Raw genomic sequence first — 26,768 nt, 5'->3', positions numbered from 1 at the left:
CAAAAGAGACGACGAACAAAGTGAAAAGACAACCTATAGATGGGAAAAAAACCTTGCAAACCATATACCTGACAAGAAATTAATATCTAAAATATACAGGGAACTCATACAACTCAATAGCAAAAAAATAATCCCATTAAAAAATGGGCAGAGAAACTGAATAGATATTTGTCCAAATAAGATATTCAAATGGCCAACAGGTACATGAAAAGATGCTCAACATCACTAATCATCATGGAAATGCAAATAAAACCACAATGAGATATCACCTCACACCTGTCATAATGGCTATCATCAAAAAGACAAGAAATTATAAGTGTTGGTGAGGATGTGGAAAAAAGGGAACCCTTGTGCACTCTTGGTGGGAACGTAAATTGGTGCATCCATTATGGGAAACTATAAATTTTGAGGAAATTTAATTTTTTAATTTCCTCAAAAAATTAAAAATAGAACTACCATATGATCCAGCAATCCCACTTCTGGGAATATATCCAAAGGAAATTAAGAAACTGATGAAGAGATATCTGCTTTCTCATGTTCACTGCAGCATTATTTACAATAGCCAAGACATGGAAACAACCTGTGTTCACTGATGGATGAATGGATAAAAAAGTTGTGGTGTATGTATGTATATATATATATACACACACACACACACACACAATGGAATATTATTCAGCCATAAAAAATGAGGAAATCCTGCCATTTGAGACAACATGGATGGACCTTGAGGGCATTATGTTAAGTGAAATAATAGAGGAAGACAAATACTGTATAACCTTACTTATATGTGGAATCTAAAAAACAACAAGCAAACTCATAGAAAAGAGATCAGGTTTGTGGTCACCAGAGGCAAGGGCGGGGGGGGGACCTGGAGAAGGGGGTCAAAAGGTACAAACTCCCAGTTATAAGGTGAGTAAGTACCAGGGATGTAACGTGCAGCATGATGACTGTAGCTAACTCTACTCTATGATTTACATGCAAGTTAAGAGAGGAAATCCTCAGAGTTCTCATCACAAGGAAGAAAATATTTTTTTTCTTTTTCTTTTATTTTGTATCTATATGAGAGGATGGACGTTAACTAAAGTTACTGTGGTAATCATTTCACAATATATGCAAGTCAAACCACTATGCTGTACTCCTTCAACTCATACAGTGCTGTATGTCCATTATATCCCAATAAAATTGGGGGAACAACCCTCACAAACAACATGCTAACATCTATACGACTTACTGAACACATCTCCTCTGGGTTTCTGAGGATCTGTCTGTATCCTGTTGTCAACTGTAATTCGTCTCGGAGATGTAGTGGCAGCTGGCGCCACAGTTGTCAGTCCGGTGGTTGGTCTTTCTGGAGTTGTTGTGGGGGGAGGTATTCTGGGTGCTGTGGGTGGGGGTGGGGGTGGGGTAGGCTGTGGTGTTGGCTTTGGGGTAGGTCTGGTCGTTGGCTCAGCAGTGGGCCTGCTGGTAACGACAGGAGGAACATACGGTGTCTTCAGAGGCCGCCTCGTACTGCCAATATCAGGAATCCAATTACCGTGCCCCCCGTCACCCTTGGAGATGGTACCATTTCCTTCAGGTACATGATCGGGGCCTGAAGGTTCAATCATGACTTTCGGAATATCTAAGGGTCAAAAGATCTAAATTAGTATGTAACCACCTCCCCCTAAAAGTAAAACATCAAATTTTAAAAAACAAACACATCAAAATCTCTCATGCCAACGAGGCTTACTTTTCACATTTAGAATATCCACCTACTGCCAGTCACACCATTTTCCAAATAACAAATACGTGTTTGTGTATGTGATATATAAATATATAAATATATACTCACATACACATATATCCGTCCTGTGGATGAATGCAAAAATTATAATGGTGTTTCTGTGGTGAATACGTGTTATTTGAAACACAAAATGTTTTAAGTATTTGTAAAGTGGAAACAATTAACAAAATTTTTAAAATGCAGAGACATTCTAAGTTATTTAAAATATGAGGAATGTATATTTAGCATCTATGTTAAGTGTCCCTATGGTACATGTATATTATAAAATCATGTTTAGAATTGTCTCAAGACTGATACTTTTCTCTTCACACTTTATATGAATTTGACTCACACAAAAACATTTTTATTAAATGTTCTACATGTTGTTTTATAGTTGGTTTTCCCTCTTACTAATTTATACAGTTGCTTTTGTAAAAAAAATTTCAGAGGTCAGAAGATCCTCTATGGAAGCTTTTTCCTTGATTATCTTCACCAAAAGGAATTAACACTGATCTTCCTGGAGCGACGTTCTGCACACTGGGAGCATTGCTACATGACCCTTCAAAATCCTCTAATCCCCATGATTTTCAATAAATATTTTACTCCAGAAACGTGAAAACTTGTCTACTGTTACATTAAATGGATGCTACATTATGGCCTTTGGTTTGTGAAACTTTCATCAGGGTATTTTTTTCATGTTTCTCTACTAACATGGCCATACTCCAAACAGAGCTTATAAAAATTTAAAAAGCAAAGCAGTTCTGAATGTAGGGAAAATAACTATGGGAATGACTTTTTTTTTTTTTTTTTTGCTGAGGAAGATTGGCCCTGAGCTAACATCCGTGCCAATCTTCCTCTATTTTGTATGTGGGTCACTGACACAGCATGGCCACCGACAAGTGGACAAGTCTGCACCCAGGAACTGAACCCAGGCTGCCAAAATGGAGTGCACCGAACTTAACCACTAGGCCACGGGGCCGGCCCCAGGGATGATTTTTTAGTAGTAGAACTAGAAGGCATAAAACAGAGGAATGAAAAATGTAGAATATATTCAGATTATCCCACCATCATAATCTAATGCTAATGACAAACATTCATTTGTGATTTTACCAAAATCAAATTCTCAGGGAGGGCTCTATCATTTCTTGCCAGCTAAAGGGAAGCGGCTGAGAGATTTTAGTCAAGGAACTGAATGGTTTCAAGACTAGAATGTATTACTGAGTCTTCTGTTTTTAAAAATACCTGAGCAAGTGATGTTACTGTTTGTGGAAAGCACAGACTAACATGACTAGCTATGAAAATTGTACTTCTTTGATCATTAGTCTTATTCCTTATCTTCCCTAGTAACAGCCTTGGCCTAATGGCCTAATCCTGAATTTCCTGCTGGCATTCAGAGCTGGAGACAGCATTACTCACACACGCAACTCCGTCCGTCGCCCTGGTACCCATCTTTACATTTGCACTTGTAGGAGCCATGTATGTTGTAGCATCGAGCAAAGCCACTGCACTGGTGCTGACCGAGGGAGCACTCGTCGATGTCTGCACGGGAAGCAGGAAGAGAGGAGGCTTACAGGGAAGAGAAACATGATGACACAAAAACATACACAGTTGCAAAAACATTTTTTTTTGGCAATGTGAAGGTCCGTGTAAAATTGGCAGATAAATAGAAGCAATCAAGTACATTTGCATCCAGAACTACCCGTGCTTGACCTGGACTTCTGTGTGTTTAGTTTAACGCCGGTACCCACCCTGCCCCCAACGTCCTGCTCATCACCAGTTAAGGGACCTTTCTGCGCCACAGGAAGAAACAACATAAAGCAGTGGTGGGGTTCCGTTACCGTGACACTGGTATTTGCCTCCAATGTACATGAGGTCGAAGCCTTTATGACACTTGCAGACGTAACTCCCAAAAGTATTGACACACTGTCTGAATCGAGGGCAGGAGGCTCTCCCAGTGGCACATTCATCAACATCTAGGAACACAAGTCAACTGCATCTTAGGAAGAGCAACAGCACGTTCAGATGGAGCGGATTTTAAAATAAGTAACTGTCTGCGAACAGTTGCCTGGCACACAGTGGCCCATCATAAATGTTATCCTGCTGGTTGCCCCCACAGGCAACATCAATTCCACATCTCCAGATTCCAGCTCATCGTCTAACCCGAGCTGCCCGTCTCTTGCACCGTATCTCAGCATACACTTCACCTGTTTCTACCCAAACATGAGTCATCCTTGACAACCCTCTTCCCATAACCCCCAAATCACCAAGCCCAGTTAATCCTACCTCTGAAAAATTCTTCGAGCTCATCTCCTCTGCTCTTCACCCACTGCCACTACCCAGGTCCAAGCCGTCACCTCCCAGGTTAGACTGTTACCAGAGCCTCCAAACCCGTCTTCCCTGCCAATCCTACCCCCTCCAAAGCGTTCCTTGACTGTCAAAATGACTTTATTACATGAGGCCGGATTATGACTATGCTTTAAACTCAACTGTTTCCATTTGCTTTCTGAATTAAATCCTCATTCGTCACCTGGTCCTGCAATAAATGGCCCTCACCTTCCTCACTGGTTGTATCTGCAGCCACTGCCCCTCATCCCCACACTCTGTACTTAAGTCTCATGACCTTCCTTCCTTCAAATCCTCTAACGCCAAGCTCTCCTTCCCGCAGCCCTGCAAGATCCCACCTGCTGGGCTGAGGCTTCACAGGCCCACAGGCAGGTCTTACTCTAGACCCTTCTTCTCTGAAATAGAGCCTTTCTGTTCCTCTCTCTCAGGTCCCCCGTTAAGACTGAGTGTTGTCTGTAATTTTATTGGATACTTGTTTCTCTTCTGTCTCCCCCCTTGGTCGATCAGCCTCTGAGGATGGAAATCCTGTCTGCTCCGCCGGTCAGTGTGCACCCCGCAGCGAGCGCGCAGCCCGGCCAGCGCGCGGCCAGCCTCCCGCGCCCCGGAAAGCCCGTCCACCAGCGGCTGCAGCCCCTGCGGACGCGCTGTCACCCGGCCGTCCTCACGGCGGGGCCAGGAGGCCAGGCTCCGAGGAGGGCAGTCTCTGGCTCGGGTTCCGCATCGCGGACGTGGCGAGCCGGGCCGAAACCCGGGCCGGACGCTCCCCCACAACCCTCCCTGACCCACGGGCAGACAGGCCGGGCCCTCGGCAGCACACACGCCGCCCGCCTCCGCTGGTGGGCGTCCTGGCGCCCTGCCCCTCCATTCTGGAAACACGGGCTCCCCTCGCTTCCCTGGACACGGCGCTCCCGGGGGCCTCGGGGCCTTGGGCCGTGCGGGCCCGCCCGAGGCTGCTCCGGCCCTCGTTTCCAGGGAAACGGGGTCTGCGTGGTGGGCTCGCGGAGAGCGGTCCTCTCCCCGACATCCCGGCTCCTCCGAAGGGAAGGTGCTACGCGACGAGGACCGCCTCTCCCGCTCCCCTCGCCTCTCTCCCTCCTCCTGCACCCGGAGAGGCTGCTGATGGAGACCTGTCTCCCCACTCACCCACACAGGTCCTCCCGTCGGGAGCCAGCTGCAGGCCAGGGGAGGGACACTGGCACCGTGTCTGTCCTTTCACCACGTCACAGCCATACTGGCAGTTTGCCATGGAGCACGTCCGGGCACCTGCGGAGAGTGGGACTGTGTGACTCAGGGGGGCAGGGAACAGTCTGTCACTGAAATAAAGGTGTTTTCACCTGTCCTGAAATCAGTGACACTGAACCAGCAATGAAGACGAACAGGCCTCAATTATCCAACAACCTGATGAAAGTCAAAAATGTGGGAGGGACAGGACAACCTTCCTCCCCAGGGTGATGAAGAAGTGAACCGCCTCCATTACCATCTGTGGAAGATCTTTAATGCATTTGAAGAATTAAAAGACAAACGTAAAACTTTATCTCACATTGATTATCTAGAAATTTTTCCAGTGGCCAAGGAGAGTGGAGATTTGAGGTTTTTTTCCAGATCACTCATGCTCACTGCTGGTCTCAACTAAAACATCCAAGTGACTGTCTCAAGTGCCCTGAAGTTTCCCCAGACAGCAGGAGGCCGCCTGCTGACCCGTACGAGTCCCAGGTTCCAGCATCACTGCCACGTTATTAAACATGGACTCACCTCATCCCGAAAAGTACCATGCTAAATACGCAATGCAAAATAAAATGAGCTAACCTTTTTTGTTTTATAAAATGCAACCCAGATAGAGACAACAGATAATTAACTAATTTAACTGATAACTCAGTAAAAATAAAAATCAAGTCATCAATTGTTGAGTATCATATAAACACAACCTCAGTTCAATGTTCAGCCTGCAGAGAATCTTAGGTCCATCTTATAAACACATCCAAATGCTCGCAGGGAACTCCACACATTTCCATACCTTTCTTTCTTACAAAGACACACAGAAAATCTACTTTTTTATTATTATAATCATTTATTTCTTCATTTGAAGTAGGTTTGTTTTTTTTTTCAGAAAAGACATAATTTAGTGTTTAGGCAATTATAAAGAAAGGTACAAATGAAATGAGAAAGTACTTGTGAATGGTTTATAATCAATCCCCAAACTTGATGGATTCTCTGCCAGCAAATAGTTTAGTGTCCATCCTTATGGACAGCACACTGTCCTCAAACAGTCACTCGTGTTCCTTTCCTAGACAGAATAAGAGTTCTACCGCCAGATAGAAGACAGGGAAAAACGTGCTGGGAAAAACATTAGAAAACACACTTAATTTTATGATTCTTGTTCTAAATACCATTTCCAAATCAATTTAACATGGGCACCCATGGTAAAAGAATGCTAGACATCTAAAATGGGCAACTCTTCTTTTGATTCTCAATTCCTGAGGCACACACAGAGACACAGGCTCACACCCTGTTTAGGAGGGTCCGGGAGGCCACCTCCACACACGGCCAGAGCACAGCATGCAGTCGAACCCAGAGCACTTAGGAAACAGTCGGCACGCTTGACGTACTTGAGCAGGAGCCGTCTGGCATCAGCATGTACCCGCTGAGACAGTAGCACTTGTAGCTGCCGTAGGTGTTCATGCACCTGTGTTTGCAGGGCCTCGGCTTCAGGCCACACTCGTTGAGATCTGAAAGAACGGGGTTGGGGCAGAAAAAGGACAAAACCTCAGCAGAATGTAAACCACATAAGATACATCTCTGTGGAAGGAGAAAGGAGGTCGAGTTACAGTAACCGGTCATTTACGTAAGAGGCAGAGCCTGTGCAATTTCAACACTGGGCACACCTGGGGCGACCAAGCATTCTCTCTCAGAGGTGGCCTCTGACAGTGAGAGGCCTGTGACTTTCTGGAGCTTACATTACACAGTACACATGATCTCTGTCCACAGAGGACAGTTAGAAGAGCCTCCTCACAGACACGTGGCCCCCTTATCACCCCTAGAAACAGCAGCACACTCACCTCCTCAGGGTGAAGGTGCTCTGTCACCTCCTGACCCCAGTATCCTCCAAACATCGGGGGTCTACCACTCAATTCTCTCCTGACTACGGGAGGGACACTTTCAATGTCTTCCTGCCTCTGCTTCAAGAAGACACCGTGTGAGCCCACTTTAGTTTACAAGAAGTATATGGACTTTAACGCATTAGACAGCTTTGACCTTCCCAAGGAAAGCTACATGAATTACTGTCATGGTTTTTCTCAGCCAATCTTACCGATTCTATACTGAGCTCAGATTAAAGAAGAAACTTCAGTTTGTGCATTCAAGTCACAAAGTAAACTTAAAAAAAAAGAAGTTAAGGGCATTTGGAAATACTAATCGACAATACATAATGGACTACCATTATGCATTTTAGGTTTTTGGTTTAAATATCAATATGAAATGAATTAGTGAACTTCACACGATAAGAATTTCCCAGCCCAAGTTGAACACTGCCTCGAGTGAACATAAAACTCATAATGACAAATGAACACTGAAATAGCAAAATGCCCGAAAGACAGACTTCATAAAAGAGAAACACGACCTCATGTCAATTTTGTCTGGAACTGCCAACATAAGCACCTGATTAGCATAATTTAATTATCTATTAGTCCATGTCGTCAAATCAGAAATGTAACTAGTTGCAAGCTGTTTTTTAATCTAATCAAATTTAAATCTGACCTGCTTGTTGATTAGATATGTATTTCACTTAATTAAACCACCAAGTTACATTATTTTTTAAAACCACCAAATAACTATTCCATCTAAAATTTTTTTCATATTTTACTGACTTTCCAACATGGTCTTTTTCTAACCTTAACACACTGTAAGCAGATCCCCAGCTGGGCAAAGCCTGGGAGAGTTAAGTAAATAAACCAGATACCTTTGTCATCTCCTACGCTTTCTTCAATTTTCTACTTTATTGTCTCTTGCCCGTCAAGGGTATTCAAACAGAATCACATTTTAAAACATTTCAAAAAAAATTCCCTCAAATAAGGTGCTTTGTAGATTATAGCATCAACAAAAATTTTATTTCTCCCTCTGTTAAACAAAGTAAAAATTTTAAATCAAGGAGGAAAGACAAAAAAATTCACTCCACTTCTCATCTTCTTCTACCTTGTATTTCAATATTTATTACAAATTAAGAGTCAGGGAATCATTTCTCATGTTCTAAGAAGAGTGAATTATTTCTAACACGTCCCTACAGATTCACACCTGGCTTTGATAAATCCCTGATTGATATTATAGTAAATAGTATTTAAATCTGAGCACACTGTTAGAGAAAGGCTTTGTGTTTTAAATATTTTTCTGCACTAAGCAAAAATAGAACAGAACGACCAAACAACAGAGTAAGACTGAATTCTGTATCTCAAGGGAAGGATATTGATGGATATAAAATGTGTCAATTAAGAACTCTTAGGTTTATTTTTAAAGAGCCACAGAAAATTCTGCAGGTTTCCTCATGGGAACTGGTCAGATGTTTACAGCTCCAGGCAGCTTGTATACTAGGAGTATTTATGCTACTGGAAATTTCTCCAGACACTCTCCATGGACTGAAGCTGAGCCCAGTTGAAGCACCTCAGTCTTGGCCATAAAGGGTCCCTCCCCTTAGGATTGCTGTGAGCATCTTCATGATCCAGACTGGGGCTGCCGCTAGTCTTCAATCCAAATTTATGTTTCCCTTCCCGTAGGAAAAGGCACTTTGGGGTTAACAGTCGTGAAATTGAAAGAAAATGAAAAATCAATACAACATCGTAATTCAAAAAAATCCCTGGGAATCACTATATGAAATGATACAGAAAAGGAATCTGGCTGGTGCCGATGTCTCCAGTGAGAGCCATCATTGCCCCATCTGTCACAGGCAGGTGTCTCCTAAAAGCTTCACACCGACCCTCACAAAAACCACTGCAGAAACAGGATTCCACAATAACCCATGATTATCAATATTTATCAAATATCAGACTTTTGCTCAAGCAAGGAGCTTCCAAAGATTAAAGGCATCTGGTGTCCTGGTAATGAACTTCTTTTTCCCCAATTTTCTTCCGAGTTTCTAGTCTATGATCATTACCTTGTTTTCTTATTGACCCACTGCCTTATAGAATTGAGTTAATACCAGCTGCTTCCAAAATCTTTTGGACCACAGACCTAGTAATGCTTGTCTTACCACCAAATTACGTCAGAAATTCAAAAATGACACCCCCAATTTATAGTAAGTGCTCCTAGGATAATAAGCAGAATATAAAGGTCATGAAAATTCCTTGATGGCACTTTCTCAAATCAATCTTAAAAGTTGATGAAAGAACCTAGAAAGAAAAATTCCGTATTTTTATTTTAAATTTACTTAAATCTTGCTCTTTTGTTAGACGTTTATAATGTAATATAAATTATAAGGAAAATCTATAATAAAAAACGTAATGAAATCTATCATATACCTATCTTACGACATCAAAGGACAGAACTTTACAATTAAACAACTTACAATCCAATGCTTTAATTACTATGTATACAATTCTTAAAGTGCATCAATTATAGTCAGGAGTATATTTAAGCAGGTTGGTGGATTCAGGAGCTTGGGTAGGGGGAGGGGGTGGGAAAGGAGCTAGTCCAGAACAAAAATGCAAGCTGCATAGCATTATAATTACACTTCAAGAGAGAAAGAATCAGAAATTTTATTAGCATGCAGACACTGAAAGTAGCTTGAAAATCTGGAAGAGATTCATTGAATAAGATAACCAAATGGACTTGTAAGGAAAATAATCTTTCATCCATTTAATGCATTTGGACTTTTTCTTTCCGTTGAGGCTTAAACTGGGCCATGTCTCAGAAGTCTAAGCTTTTACATATCTGACTAAAGTGGAGGTCAGAGGCAAACGGATGTCAATACGTCAACTGCTATAACCTGTATTCCTTAAATGATCAATGACTCTGAAATCAATCCCACGGCCCTACTTCTTGGTGCAGAAAATACACAAATGCATGAAGTTCTCTATCAGCAGAGAGACTAATAACTTAAATAACTTTAATTTAGTTATCCTAAGTTCCTAAATCTATGAGTGGGTAAGGGATAAAGTCTTTTAGAGGAAGGACTGTAAAATCATGCTGCCACCTAACTTTTCTACAAAACTTTGCAGCACAATGAAGACAATAACATCTTTGGTGTTTCTGCTCTCACAGCAGCCCTGCAGGCGACCCTGCCACTAACCGGTTTGCTAATACCCAGACGCATTAAATGACCTGCGCACACACAGCTGCTCCGTGCTGGAACCTGGACGCAGGCTTTCTCATATTACAAAATGTACACCCAAAGAAGGAAGCGAAGGTGTGGTTTGATTTCCAGGTAACCTAAAACTCTACACCCCAAATGTGGTGGTGAAGATGACTGAGCACTTCTAAAATCCACGGAGCGAAAGCTGTGAAAACCCCAATCTCAGTTGTTTGGAATTCCTGACTTCCCTTATGTATGAAAACAAAGGTTATTTTGTGATCTGATTTTTAGAAAACATCTGAAACCCAGGAAAGAGGAAGAAAGGCAATGAGACTGGGTGCAGTGACAGGACAGTGGAGGCTCCAGGCTTTCAGAGCAGAGAGTCAGCGCCAGGTAACGATGCCGGCTGCCGCTTCACACCCCAGGGTGCTGGAGGCGGGCTCCCGGGCGGGCCTTTGGAACTTTTGCAAGAAGTGACACAACTGCAGGAAGCCGTGCAGGTGGGAGGAGCAGACCACCTGAGACAATGCACGCTCACCCCTTGAAGGCAAACTCGTGGCTGGATGCTCCGGGGGGTGGGAAAGAGGCTGTTCACTGCCGCGGTCGGGAGGAGTTGGGCGGAAGTGCTGGTCTTCACACCAGGGAGAAGGTAACAAGAGTCAACTTTGAACTGATGTCGTTATTAGCCCTAAACATCTTTATAAGTATATATTAAACAATTACATAAAGTTGGTGGAGTTCAAAGAGAATGCCTTAGATACTTTACAAAATAGTTTCTAATTCTTACAGTTTCTCTCTTTTTTATTTTAATTTCTATTTTCCTTAGAATTTATCACTGCCATCTTTCTTCCGAAGAACACACACACGTTATAAATTAACAATCCACCATGCTCATACCAATTTTTTTTAAAAACCACCAAAAAAGAGATGGTCATTTTTGAAAGCATGATTTTAGTCATCAACAAAGAGAGAAAACACAAAAAAACAGATTATATAAATATTGATTGCAATAAATCTGCTGTTCAGGGACACTGAGGTCTTCAATGACCAACTTAGGACTTTTCCTATATTATTACATTGTACAATAGTTTAAAGCACTTCAAAATTATGCACAAATTTATGATTTGCATAAAGACCTTATTTAAATAAATAGCACGCCAGATCATCAATATTTTCATACAAATGTAAGAAGTTACGTTACATTTAGGTCACATTTAATTAAAATATACAAAAGAAGCTTTCTGCCAAAAATGGTAACTGTTGCCATCATAAGCTCACCAAATATTCTAAGGTGGGTGAGACTCAAAGTAAAGAGTCAGAAGGGCCATCACATCATGTTTCAAGCTATCCCGTATTCCCGGCCAGCTAAACTTCCGAACTGCATCTTTCTAAAAGCGAGGCTGTAAGAAGCTACTTTAATATTACGATAAAGCACTGAGACCCCCGTGCCAGGGGAGGCACTCAACTTCCAGACTTAACTAGTCCAGCAGAGCCCACTATCTGGTTCTGTGCTGCAGGACACCTGTTCTCTCCTTGGGACAAGGAATTCAACATATGAAATATTGACCATGTCAAAACATTAGTAATTGATACTTATAAATTGTTTCTTCTGAAATTATTACGAAGCACACTGAATTCAAAAGAATATCTTTCATTCCTAAAAAGATGCAATGATATAATTGATTACATGCTAAAAATCATTTCCTAAAGGGAAAGTTATGAAAAGATTATTATCTATAATAATATCCTTTTTTGGCTGAGGGGAAAGGGGATTTGTATGGGTACAGAGACTAAGGAGGGGGAAAATGTGTGAATAAAATGATCAGAGAAAGTAAAGTGGACAAAGCAACTCTTGCCCGAGTTTGGGTTAGAATGTCGCCTGCTGCAGAAGGGCCCGTGCGCCTCACGGAACATGTGAGGAGCAGTCCACGCCCGTGCTTTCATACGTGACCCAGCCACAGCAAATCCAGAAAATGACTCAGAGGAACAGCAAGCCACCACTGGCAGAGCCACACTAATCTTGAGCCAGGGCTGTTCAATTCAGCCAGGCCCGAAGCAGCCTTGCCCCCAGGTTCCGGCCTCTCCCGGGCAGTGAAAAGCACTGTGAAGTGCTGTCACTCTCACGCTGCTCACTCAGCCAAGCATGTTTCCGGGGTGATTTCTTAAAGTCACACCTCGCAATAAAAGTTTTAGTAGATACTTGCCTTATACCAAAACCTACTTATACCAAAAGCTAATCTCCAGCTCTGTGAAAATATTTCAAATACACCTCTTCTTGACATTTTTTCTCAACAAAAAAGAAACCTGTTTTATTTCCCACATCTCTGAGGTGTGTTTTCCACTTTATTAAAATGTATGGTCCAGGTAAAAACAGTCTCAGTTAATTTGCTATGTAGCAGCTATAGATAATTTGCTCTAAATACGTTTCGGGGGTCTCTCACCAGCTCTCCCACTTACCCAGCTAGCTCCCAGAGCCTCTCACCCTGACGGGCTCTTAGCCAGGACTCAGACACAGTCTACGGTGCTGCATCAGACAAGTCACGAGACACCTTCAAGTCCCGATGGCATTTGGGACCAAGAACCATTACACAAAACAGCCATTCACTTAACAAATATTAATTGTGCACATATCATGTGCAAGTCATCTTAATAACAGTCTTCAGGAACCCAGCAATCAGAGAGACACCACAAAGGGTCCCTGCTCTCAAAGAACATAAACCTTTCCATCAGGAAGTTGCCACACCTGGTTTTTTTGGTAAGAGAAGCAGAGATGGTTAAAACACATAGGTTTACTGTAAGCTGGAGTTCTGTATTCAAGATGGGACTTGCCATCACATTATCAGTGTCAGCACTGGTTTTGCAGATGTGAAATCCCATTTTGCTACTAATGAAATCGTCTTCCCCCTAAGGAATACAGTTTTAGGAAGCACGACTTCAACTCAGTACATTTCCATTTTTCTCCAGAGAAACAGGTATGTCTTGAGTGTCTTTGAAGCACATTAAAGTTGACATAGCTGCTGCAAATAAGCTTCAGTGAACCTCTCTGCAATCTGAACAGTAGCTTCTTTTAATGATCTTCTTTGTATAAATTCCTGGCATCAGGACAACAAAGTTTTATGGTGCTGACATACTAATGAAACCTCTGATGGCTTATGTTCACACTTTAAGAAAGAACCGTTTGGGACTCTAAGATCGACACTGATAACTCAACAATCAGAACCAAACATGCCACTACTTGTGAACTTGGACTAGAGAAGGAAAATCAGATGGATTTTTAAAAAGGTAAACTGAGATAATAAGAACCCACTTATTTCAAAAACACTACCCAGGTATGTTAGTAAATTCCAAGTCAAAAAAAAAAATTATAAGATAGAAAAGAAGTACTGGGAAAAATCAGTTATCAATCAAGCAGCAGACAATATAGAACAGACTTGAGAGTAACAGCTTATCCTACCATGGGACACGCCCCATTTTACTGGCATGGATTTCACCTGAGAGTCTGGGAACAATCACAGGTACTTTCAAACATCGGTGTTCTGGACTGTTGTGAAAACTGCCTATAAATCACGAGTTTACATGAAACACCTCAAGGAGGATCAGATATTGAAGAACAAGAGTATCTCAGCAACAGTATTTCTGTATCAGATGCGGTCAAGTATCTATGGGGCAGTGAGACCCCACATAACTGTGTCATTTGACGTTTAAAATGATAGGGAGTATTTAAAAAATAAGTAAAAAATTGACTCTTTTATCCTCATGTCTTTCTCGTGAAATCTAACCCTAGCTTGTCTTTATTCTGGTTTTTTCTTTTTCACATGCAATGGTGGAAAGTTTTTGCTTGAAATTAATGAAAAAGACAAGCCCTGCCAGGCTTGTTAGCATGAGTCAGAGGATCACATTTCCAATGATGTTTTCTTCATCCTAAACTAAATGGGTAGAAAGAACATGAATTATATAGATAATCCCTCCATTGACATAGTAGGTCTTTTTCCAAGTAATTCTGTGAAACTGGACAAGACACCTAATATCCCTGTTACCTCTTCAAATGAAAAATGTAATACGTTATTATTTATAGCTTAATTATAATGACTAACACTCTACCTCCTAATGTCGTTGTAATGATGAAAACAGACAATCTATGTAAAATACCCGGGCACTGGGAGTGCTGAATGTTTGCTTTGATAAGCAGCTGATGCCAGTTAAAAAAAATAGGCTGCTAAGTTAATCAGAATCTTTATTTCTCGGAGGAACATTGCAAACTGGTCAATAGTTGAAGGGAATTTAATCACAAATTGAAGGGCTCAGCATTTGAAGGGACCTCAAAATTCCAAGTCAAACTTCCCACCTGACTGAGTATTAAAGTGCTTCCATCTAACTGGGGTCTAAGGAGGCTCACAATCCGCCAAGGCTTCCCAACTAGACAGGGAAGAACGAGGAGCAGCAGAACATAAGGCCTCAACGTGACTGATGCTGTGCTTCTCTTCTTCAAATACACTTTAATTATCAGGAGTGAGTAAGAAAAAGAGGATGAAACTCTTTCGTCCTCTGATGAAATGAATTTTAGAAGATTTACCATAATTATATTTTTATCTTTCAGCAAAATGGCAGCTCACATATTTGGGAACAATAGTCATGGGAAAGTGGTTTGCCTGTCAGGCAGGAAAAGGGGCTCATGACGGTTCCCTGGTGTCACCCCGTCCCCTACCTTGACTGCAGGTCTTCCCAGCGTATCCAGGATGACACCTGCACTTGTCTGGTCCGATACATTCCCCATGTTTGCACTGTGGCCGGCACACAGCTGTGGAAAGAGGATATCATGTGTTATTCCCAGGTCAGCAGCACATCAACCACATAGTGTCTATGTCGTGTCCTAGTCTGATAATAAAAGAAAAACTAAGAACTTAACAGAGTAGCAGAAATATACAAAATCACTGTGTCCTGAGTGGTAAACACAGTGTAGACTACACACTCTCACACACACATTGTGTGTGTGTGTGTGTGTGTGTGTGTGCGTGTGTCACCTGGGGCTGGAAAATTTGCTAAACTTCAAGACAATACTCAAAAAAGGAAAAACTATGCATAAACACAACTGATGTTTGTCAATAGTGACAACTTTACAATAACCCACACATAATTTCAAACTCATTCTTTCAAATATACTTCAAAAAGTAGTTCTTAACCCAAAGATACTGGTTATGTATAAACCTCAAACTTCCAATTAAATAATAAAATATTTATTTTATTGGAAATAGTATTTCTAAGTATGAAATGGTTCTAAATGAAAACTCAATATTTTTGGAACTTCAACTTAAGAATACTTCCATCTTTCTCTTTCTCAAACTTGAGGTGCATCAAAATTGCTCATCAATCTATAATGGCCTTTCTATGGCTGATCGCAGCAAATGGAAAGTTCTATTTCACATTGACTATCTTCCATCAACTGAGTTTGTCTTCACTCAAGACCCCAAATACTGTAAATCATCACTGGCATCTTTTCACAGTCTTCAATTCCTGCCAAGATAATGGTTAGAACTTATTCCACTTACGCTATACCAGTGATTCTCAGCTGGGGGTATTTTTGCCCCCTGTGGTACACCTGGCATAAATGGAGACATTTCTGGTTGTCACACTGGGCAGAGGGTGCTATTGTATCTAGTGGGTAGATTATAGGGATGCTGCTAAACATCCTACAACACCCACAAAAACAGATAACCCCCACAAAAACAAATTATCCAGCCAAAAAGTGATGGTGCCAGATTGAGAAACCTCACTCTATACCAAGTTATGTGTATGGCCGTATGCCAGACACTAAAATAGATGAAAAATCATCGTATAGCATGGTCACTGGTCTCAAAGAGCTTACAATCTAGATGAAGAGAAAAAACAATCATGTTTTTAATTCAAGGCAACATTTATTTATGAGCAAAATGGGTGGCACATATGAAATTTGTGAAGAAATCATCACACAAGCATATCCATATAGATTTGCAAAGAAAGCCTTGTAAAAGAGACCTGAGCTGTATCTTGAAGCACGGGTGGACAGAGAAGGAAGAAGACAACCCACAGTAAAAATAACTGCACAGCAGAATAGACCACCATTCATCTAGGGGACACTGAGGAGGCTGGTCAAGTGGAAGACATGGGTAAACGCTGGCGCAAGAGCTAGAAGTCGACAATCGCAGTTGGTGGTATCAGCTAATGATGTTCCCTCAATTTCAGACTGAGGATTATACATTTTATCTATGGGAAATGGGAAGTTTCTGGAAGTTTATCATCATCAGGAGGATTATCTGGTAAAAATCAAAACTCTGAGGATATTAGCATGGTGACAATATGGAGGATGGACTGGAAAGAGTCTAGCTGACATGAGGAAGGCACGATTTGTGTTTGCGACAGGAAGAGATGGGCTCCAGTCACCACAGAGTGAAGAGCAGACGGGTCCTGAAGACCAAGAAGAACAAGGTCCCCAAGACCGAGTCCCCAGTCCCTGACACCTGCTCCCTCCTGTATTAGCCCATGCGTTCTCTGGTCTGGGTGTGCTCCCTGCTTCCTCTCCAACAATTCTCAAACAGCGTTTCCTTTGAAACTCTAACCTCCTATGAAACGGATGTGCATGCTATTTTTCTACATTTCCTCACTCAGCTCTCACCACCCTTCCCTCACCTGGCGCTCCACTGGGCTTATCTGCCAATTTTACTTTCAGGGCTCTCTGCCCGTGTTTGTCACCCCAACGGACCCTGCACCACTACTGATCCTTAGACAGAGCTGCTCAGTAGGTGTTTAATTAAAACACCTGCAGAAAGAAGGATGAGCAGAGTGTAAAGTGTAAATGGTAGAGAAATATACTTGGAAAATTCATAAAATCTGATTTTAGACACGGTGTGAAATTCAAAGAGAAGCAATTTTGCTCAGATCTGTAAGAAATGAGTTTCTAGGAGGGCCTTCCAATATTATTTTTCAGTCAATTGGATACCTGGTAGATGGTTTACACGCAGATTTTAAAAGAAGTCCCAGAAATAAGTCATTCTTTAGGTAATTTCCAGGCCCCATCACCAAGAAAGGCAAGTTAAAAACAAAATTTTTTAATCTTAAAAAAAAAAGATGTTCCATAAATCTTAACAATTATATATGAATAGAGCCTGAAGGAATCACGTGTCCCTAAGGGGCCCAGGGCACTGTATTTAAAAAGAAAAAGTACACATCGCAAATCATTAAAGGCAAGTCAAGGTAATAAATGCCCCAAGTAACTGGAATTTCAAAATACCTCTAAAAACATGAAAAAGTAGTTTAGAAAGTACCACTTAAAAACATGGAAACGTTTATTTAGAAGAAGACACTGTATGAAACAATTCACCTTGAGCCCCCAGGCCAGACTGCCTTTCGACCCCAGACCAGCTTGGTGACCACCATTGACGGTGCCTTCCGGGGCTTTATAGGAAGAGGAGTTTTTACTGTCCCCTCCCTTTCTGGTGTTTGTTCTTGGTAGGGCGCCTGGTCTCGGGCACACCGAATGCACACATTCCAAAAGGCCCAGACTCTTCCTGTTTCTTACAGGTTTAGGGAGTCAGTGTTTCCAAACAAACTGCTGTTTGCACTTCTGCCCAACAGACTATCCACTGAAGTTACCGACAACCCAGTGTATACTAGCCAAAGGCTGTTAAACGGGACAGGATGCTCATAATGCTGACATAACCAATGTTTTTCTCTTACAAAAAGAAAACCCTTTGAAAAATGTTGCACCAAAGGACTTTGTCCTATTATCTTTCTGGCATTAGGTCTGCAATGGAAATCAATAAACATCTATTGAACATTTATTATATCCAATTATTATACTAGGCAAGTGGGGGGAGGATGAGAGTCACGAAGGATATGAAACATTAACTGTGAAACTACACTGTATTGGCCCCAACTTAACAAGGGCTGTAACACAGAGATGGGAGGAAAGGGGGAAGGGGGAAGGGGAAAGGGCCTGGGAAGGCGACCCGGAGGAAACGTCATCTCAGCAGTGCCTTAGAGGTGAGAGGCCCAGACAGGACAGCGGGAAGGAGATAAAGCCCTTCAGAATAGGGAACAGGAGCAGCGTGGGGAGGACGATGGGGGGCGCTCAGGGAGCGCCACGTGTTCTGGTGGAGCCAGAGGTGAGTGCTCACAGCAGCAGATGAGATGAAAAGCCAGGCGGGCAGGTCGTGAAAGGCACTGGTGGCAGAAACTGCTGGGTGCTTACCAATACCTATTTTTCCCTTCTTCTTTACAATACAATGGCCTTTTCTTTTTTTGGGAATAGGGCATGAGTTAGCAATGGAAAACCACATTCCCCATCCTCCTTGCCAGATAAGGTAGCCAAGTGACTCAATTCTGGCCAACTGTATGAAATAAGTGACGGGGGGCGGGGGGAAGGTTTGGAATGCTGCTTAAAAAGGTGGCTGACTAGGATGCCTTTCTCTGTCTTCTTTCCTGGAATGTAGAAGTCATGCCTGAAGTTCAGTGGCCACTTTGTGACCATGAGGTAGATCTCAAGAATGGAAAAGAGGCAGAGCAAGAAGTCACAGTATTAACCCCACATTGTCATCCTAGCAATTTAGGGCACTGTTCTTTGTGTCACTGTTCCCTGCAGCCAAAAACGATTCCTAACTAACTTTCCTTGAGCACAGCCTATGGAATCGGGACTTAATCTGTGTTGATTATCAAACTGGCAAATGTTTTCTTGGGATACACACTTAGGATAGAAATGTTATCAGTAAATACTGGTAAAGAAATACAACTTGTCAAATTTATTTTATACATACAATATCATATACTCATAGAAGCATCTAAAGAACCTCATTTCTATATCTAAAGAGTTAGATTAGAAAATACATATCCATGTTGAGTCTAGAGAAAAATGATTCCCAACTTCTGGGTAAACCGATCCCCCTTTGGATAACCCACTCCACATTCATGCCAGCACACACCAGCCTTTACAACCTGCTGCGCATGCAGGTCAGGAAAAACCAAAGAATGAGTGGCCCGTTTTTAGTGGCCCGTTTTAGAGTGGTCTTCTAAAAACATCAAAAATAGATGAAACACTTGATCTGTAGGAAATAATGTGTCAGTTGTTGCTACAGGTTAATCAAAAAAGGCAGCATTGTTTCTCTGAGCTTCCTGTGGACCAGGGATGGGCATTTGATGGTCCAGTCCCCAGGCATCCACAGATGGTTTAGCAGCTCAATTAATGACTCAGGCGAAGATCACCAATGAATGACAGATTGTCCCCCCAAAATCAGATGCCAGAATTAAGCCCAAATGGGCAAATCACACTCAAAATTAACTCTCTAACACTGCTCCCAAGTGCCCTTAACATAACCTCCAAGTCATTACTTTAACTAGAAGAAACAAGTCTCAACTGGCAGAACAAACATAGCTCTCTAATGTCACATGTCCAAGCCTCTTCTGTCTGACTGCAATCGGAAATTTGACACTCAAAGATTCATCCTGATGGAATGGGGCTTCTGAGAGTTGGACAATGTTTTCTGACACTGATATAAGTAGTGAGTTATAAAATAAGTTAGGGGAAAATTAAACTCCCACATCAGATATAATATATCTTATGTAAACTAATCTCACTGGGAGTCAGGTGCCAACATCTAAAAAAATAAGGACACATTGAGATGCCCAAGCAGATGGTGGCCCTGGAAAGTGACAAGGGAAAGCTGACTCAACCTCAGGTGGTGTTAGTAACTTAAGAAGGATTTTTCTTAATGTAAATAAGATTGTCTTTAGAGTCCTCAGAATCATCTGTAATTTTTACAATCTATATCATGTTGCTATTCAGACATGGCACCACTAAAAGCAGAACAAAAAACCTTTGCCCTTCAGGGTTTGCAATTTAAAAACAAAGGTGACACAGAAGTATGCATGGGCAGGGCAGAAGAATGAATGGACACAAAACTGGGCGATTTCAGAGAGCTCTCATTACATCTAACAAGTCTCACAGAACTCAGATACGGACAGACTCATTTGAAGGGAACAGGAACAGATGATGAGGAATATCTTTTCCAAGGCGCAATTGGCCTTGGTCCAAGAGAGAAAGTTGCTAAAAGCAGCATGAAACCACTCATTGCTGAGGTAATGGGACCTGGGAGGAACGGAGGCAGACTTCTATAGGGCTCCACGGGAAAGGGCCTTGAGCCACTCCATACCACAGGTACCACAAAATCCAGAGGAAAGAATCCTATGGATTCCAAGATTTCCAGAGGAAAAACAGTCTCCAGCCTTCCTAACATCTTGTATTCTCGTGTCAATTATCCTATTTTCAACTAAATTCCTGCTGTAGTAAAAAAGGAAATAAAAGCACCTCTGATTGTTATTGCTATAAAATACTATCTATTAAATGCTCTCATGAATCTAGAACTCAAAGTCATTTATATGACTGATTAAATTTATTCTCACAATACCCAGATAAGGCAGGAGAGAGACACCTTACTCTCATTTTACCAGCAGACTGGGGAAAGCACTGAAGGTTAAGGGACTTGCCCAATTTCAGTACAAATTTCTAACCTAGCTCCATGGCCAATGCACCAGCTCTTCTTGTGTTCAGAAAAAAGCCAGAAAGCTCAGCATTTTCAGTGGATTTGGAAGGAAGGAGAGTGAGATTACAGTAAAAACACGGAGCAGGAAGGGATGAGAGGGCTAGAGAATGTCAACGGTATTTAAGTTACACTTCCAGGAAGGAGAAGTCGCAGGTAAGAACACAGGCTATATTTTAAGAAAAGCAGAGTAACCCTGCCAGAATATTTCAACATAAAATAATCTCTCTACGTCATTGCTTGTTTTGTGCAGATCCCAGATTCTGAATCGTTGACGAAGGATAGAACTGTTCCCTCTTCTCGAGTGTTGCCACCTCCATGATTTTTTTTTTTGCTCTCACATTTTATCTGACATTATTTTTATTAAGAACTTGAACTCATTATGAACTATAGTCAAACAATAAGTCAACCAATCGATTGATAATTTAGAGCATGAAGTTAACATAGATAAGGGTCTCTGGTCTCTGCAACACTGTCTCCCAGGAGCTGTCTGACAATAACCTACTTTATTTTTGTCTTTGGAGACATTCAATTCAGACACATTTCTCAAGTACCTACATCATCTCTCACTATTTAACCTTTAATTCCTGAAGCAGCCCAAGAAAATAAGTGCCTGCATCTGCATCTTTGTATCTCAAGCCAACTTTTATTGATCACAATTCAGCTCCATCCCTTTCCACTTAAAAATCTTCTTCTGAAGAGCGTTATTTTCAATTTACTTGGATTTCAATTTTTCTGTTTCCATTGTGATAAAAGAGGAGAATTCAGATTAATGCCAAATGAGACTTTAAGAACACATAAGAAAATGTTACTATTTATTTGGAAGTGTGAAGTAGGTTTTTGTTTTTTTAAAGTAGGGTAACAGTAGCAATGAGCACACTTAGCACCCAGATCTTTGTTTCTAAATACCACTCCACAATAAAAGGAATCAGGGCTGGGGCAGGGAGGCTGGAATATTTTGTTGTGACAAAAAACAAGGACATATTCAAAGAATGATAGAAATGTGTGAAAAGGACACAGGAGCTGGGTTGGATTTGGGATAATTGAGCACCAAGAATAATAAGAATGGTAACCAACAACTGACTAATGAAAGAATCTATGGATCCAAACCGATGCCAAAACAGAAGCGGACAGAGCTCCTCTTTGCAGAAGAAAACCAGCGAACATCCAGAAGGAATGACAGGATTTGAAAACACAACTTTACAACCACCTTTGAAATAAATGATTTGAGCAAAAATTATCCATGGACGTTAAAATTTTCACTGGTTGGAAGTTTGTTAGGGAACAGGATATTCAAAGAGTTTCAGTGTATCACCCCACAGATCACTCACTCATTATAAAAAGAAGAAGGTGCCTTTCAGTGGAAAAATCTGGCGAACAGAACCTTAACCAAGGGATCAAACTTAGCATCACCAATAACGGAGCAAACTGGCATAGGTGCAACACAACTATCCTAACATATAACCTAGGTAATGCGCTTGCAAAAAGGGTTAGCCTGAACCTAATGATCAGGAAATCCCATACAAATTCAGATTGTGGAACATTCTACTAAGCAATTGACCTGTACTCTTCAAAAATGTCATTGTCAAGAAGCAAAAAAAAAAAGTGGTAGCACTGTTCTAAATTAAAGAGACCAAAAAGGAATGTCAGCTAAATGCAATGTGTGATCCTTGACTGGATCTGGCTGAAAAAGAAAAGAATCCATAAAAATCATTATTGAGATAATGGGGGAAATCTAAACATGGACTGCTTATTACATAATATTATTGTATCTATGTTAAATTTCTTACGTGTGACAATGATATTGTGGTTTGTAGGTAAATGTCCTTGTTCTCAGGAGATGCATGCTGAAATATTTAGGCATGAAGTACCATTATGTCTACAAGTTACTTTCAAACGGTTCAATGAAATATATACATATATATATATACGTGTTCCATATATATATATGGGGGGGAGAGAGAGAGAAAACACATAACATGTTAACAACTGTAGATGAAGAGTATATGGGTGTTTACTGTTCCTATACTTTCAACTTTTCTGTGGATTTGAAAATTTTCAAATACAAAAATGTGGAAAATTTATAAACACGTGTAGGGTAATATGCATACCTTGACAAATATTATTACTAAACTGGTGAACCATTGTTCACTCATCAGTGGACTCTAGAGAAGGGTTTACGAGCACAGACGCTGGAGTTAGCCTGCTGGGTCCCAGCTCACCACTTAGGAAGTGATGACCTATACAGATCACCCAGCTTCTCTCTGCTCTAAAACAGAGACCAGAGGTTGAACCAGAGAAAGGGGTCAGCACTGCTAGTTTTTACTTAAAAATAGTAAACCCAATGATGCCTGTGGAACTCATCCACAGGGTTGATGGGAGAGTTAAACGAGAAAATCCACATACAGAACTCGGAGCAATACCCACCATTTGATAGTAAGAGCCCCCTAAAATGCTGGTGATAGGAGGATTAAAAAAATAGCAAAGAGGAGAAGCTCCAGTGTCTAAGACCCTGCATGAAGCACTGGGGATACAAAAATCAATAAGACAGCAAGTCCTCACCCTCAAGTAGGGAAGTCCAGTAAGGAGTGACAGAAGTAAGCAAAGACATCTTAACAGATGCATGTAAAGTATATAGGAGAGGAAGTGATCAATTACATAGGTTTAAGAGAGCCAGAAAAGGTTTTGGAAAGGAAGTAGTGCTAACAAATTTCTTTCAAAAAAGGAAATTTACATCTGATTTCATAATGTAAGAATTCATTAGAATATAATGAAACATACATATTTAGTTTTTTTTGGTGAGGAAGATTAACCCTTAGCTAACATTCGTTGCCAATCTTCCTCTTCTTTTGCTCGAGGAAGATCAGCCCTGAGCTAACATCCGTGCCGATCCTCCTCTATTTTGTATGTGGGATTCCTCCACAGCATGGTGATGAGTGGAGTAGGTCTGCGCCCGGGGTTCCGAACCTGTGAGGCTGAGGCAGAGCGCACAGAACTTTAACCACTCGGCCACGGAGCTGGCCCCAGAATATAAGGAAATATATTAAAGTATTTCTTTCAGTTGAAAACTATCATGTTTGTTTTAGCTGAGGAGATGATGCTCTAATTTTGAAGGTTACTAAGCAACCATCACAAAACGCCAGAGAATTTTAATGTAACCATCATCACTTCTTTCAGCAACACAAATCCCAATGTTTAAAAGAGTCACTGGTACATAATGACCTGAGCCACTTAGTAACTATTTAAAAAATGGAATCAATTGTGTGACTGTGCATAGACTTATAGGATGTGAAGCATTTGTCAGTTTGGCTTCCTGCTTTTTTTTTTAAAAAAAGGAAAACGTTAATTCATTAATTGGTCCAAATTTATGTGATGAAGAACCTTAAACAGAAATTTGGAAACAACCTAAATGTCCATCGATAAGGGCTTGGTTAAGTAAGTGATGGCACAATGGCCCTCCTGCCTCCAGGACTGTGGCCTTCAATCCAGGCCCAGCCTGCTGTTGGAGGGACCTGCTAACCCATGGCTCCACCACGCCACTCTCCTCCTTATTCATTGACTGCTCGTCATGTTCCCTTAGCTCATCACAGCAGTTCAAACTCTTAGTATGGCATTCGACACCACCTTTCGTGATCTGAGCCCTGCCCTTCCCACCAGCCTCGTCTCCAACCACATCCACAAATATACCAACTCAGTGCAGTTCCCAGGAGATAACACACTCTCTAACACCTCCACGCTTCTACATGGAACCCCATGCTTCCCTTGTCCGCTGGACTGACACCTAGACAGGCTTTGGCACTCAGCTTCAACGTTACCATCTCCAAGATTGGCTTTAGCCTCCCCTTCTGAGTTTGGAGCCCTCCTCCGCACCTTCACAGCCTCTGTGCATACTACGTTTATATTCATATATACACATATCATGCTATATCATCCGAGTTACAGAGTTATCTTTCTGATCCAGCTCCCCCATTAGACTTTGAGCTCTTTAAATACACAGTACCTGCTCTGAAATAGTGTTCAGTCTCCTGACAAAGGCAGACACAACAGGTGTACAAGGTGTTAGGAGAATATAGAAGAAGGAATTTCTCTGAGGAGAGGCGGGAGTAGGAAAAGTGTCAGGAAAGGCTTGCAAGAGGAAATGTGAGCTGAATTTTAAATGATGAGCAGGAATTCACCCTGTAGATGGGTGAAGGGCCTTTCATTCAGACCCAGCAGCACAAGCAAAGCCAGAGAGACATGAAGCAGCAGAGGGTCTGGGAAATGCGATGCAGCCCACTGGGCCAGGGTCTGTAGAGCAAAAAATAGTCCTCCGAAGATAAGGCAGTTGTCAGTCTGCAGAGCCTTGTGCTCAAAGAAGTGCGATTCTATCCACAATTGCGAACAATCAATGGATTGTAAGCAGTAGATGACACAATCAGATTACTTTTATGTATTTTCAAGCATGTAAATTGATTTCTTTTTGGAACTTTAATCAAGAGTTAAGATCTATGATATGTAATAGGGTCATAAGATAGGCAGACGAATTAAATATATTCATCTTGCAGTAAATTGTCTTTCCTGAAAACCACAATCTGCTATTAAGATTACGTCTTGTTCATCTTTTTTATCCCTTTTATATAGAAGTGCCTGGTCCTTACACCTTCAAAAACGTACTGAGTGAAGTAGACTGGGCTTTGCCACAGCTACCGTGTTGGATATAAAGATGTGTAAGACGAAGTCCCCAGCTCCACGGGACTGACGGTCTAGCAGAACCAAGACACAGATCCACAAATAACCACAACGTGGGCAGCGTGAGATAGGCTCCGGGCAAGCGTTATAGTAAGTGTAGAGAAAGGAGGGGAAGGGCCAGCCCGGTGGCATAGCGGTTAAGTCCGCGCGCTCTGCTTAGGCTTCCTGGGGTTCGCAGGTTCCAATCCTGGGCTCGGACCTACTCACTGCTCATCAAGCCATGCTGAGGTGGCATCCCACATGGAGATACTAAAAGGATGTACAACTATGACGTACAACTATCTACTGGGGCTTTGGGGAGAAAAAAGGAAAAAAGGAGGAAGCTTGGCAACAAATGTTAGCTCAGGGCCAATCTTCCTCAAGAAAAAAAAAGGAAGGGAGACTTCCCGGTGCTAACGTCAGGAGGCAGAGAGGACGGGGGCATGTGAGCTGGAGTTGAGGCAGGGCTGGTTTTAGGACGTTAAGAAAGAATCCAAACTGCAAACATAAGTGAGGTCATTTATTCTCCACAATGATTCACTTTTAGTTGAATGTCTGCTCAGAACAAGGAAGGATAGTGATGTAAAACAGAAAAAGCCAACCAAAAGGAGGAAAAAGATACAAGGTTTATAGAAGGTGATGTTTTCCCAGCTCTTGATATACACAAATGTTGAATTATTTGTTTCTTTCAACTGAAGGCCAAAATAGTGAACTGGAAAGAATTTTTTTCAAGAACTTAAAACTATTAGGTAACATTTCAGCCAACAAGTGACATAGAATTTTACCTCTCCCGCATTCTTTGTATGCTGTTTAAAGTTGATCCTCTAGGGAGGTGGTTGTGACAATTATCAATGCTGATTGAAGCTGATGGAGGGGAAGGAAGGTTTGAGTAGGACAGTGGTGGAGAGACCATCTACTCACAGCCTGTGCCCCCTTGGACCTCGCACCTGAGCTCCAGACCCCAGAATCCAACCACACGTCATATGTCTCCACTTCCAAGTCTCACAAGCACTTCAAACATCTCACATCCAACACTGAAGTCATCATCTGCACCTTCCCCATGTTCTCTAGCTCCCTGAGCAACACACCGGAAACTTGGGCGTCATCCTTG

General features: G+C 41.7%; 1 protein-coding gene across 2 annotated transcripts in view; it reads right to left on the bottom strand.

Moving 5' to 3' along the window:
* Positions 1-26,768, bottom strand: part of NPNT (nephronectin) — a 74,670-nt gene that overhangs the window by 28,012 nt on the left and 19,890 nt on the right. For both annotated transcript variants that reach the window (XM_058549860.1, XM_058549861.1), the window contains 6 exons: positions 15,091-15,183; positions 6,715-6,834; positions 5,252-5,371; positions 3,604-3,738; positions 3,182-3,304; positions 1,235-1,624 (listed from right to left, as the gene is read on the bottom strand). In XM_058549860.1, the coding sequence (XP_058405843.1) occupies positions 1,235-1,624; positions 3,182-3,304; positions 3,604-3,738; positions 5,252-5,371; positions 6,715-6,834; positions 15,091-15,183 (981 nt within the window). The remainder of the gene's footprint in view (positions 1-1,234; positions 1,625-3,181; positions 3,305-3,603; positions 3,739-5,251; positions 5,372-6,714; positions 6,835-15,090; positions 15,184-26,768) is intronic.

The sequence above is a fragment of the Diceros bicornis genome, chromosome 11 (genome assembly GCF_020826845.1).
Source record: "Diceros bicornis minor isolate mBicDic1 chromosome 11, mDicBic1.mat.cur, whole genome shotgun sequence".
NCBI lineage: Eukaryota > Metazoa > Chordata > Mammalia > Perissodactyla > Rhinocerotidae > Diceros > Diceros bicornis.
Note: the sequence above shows the minus strand (reverse complement) of the source record. Positions and strands in the feature narration are given on the sequence as shown.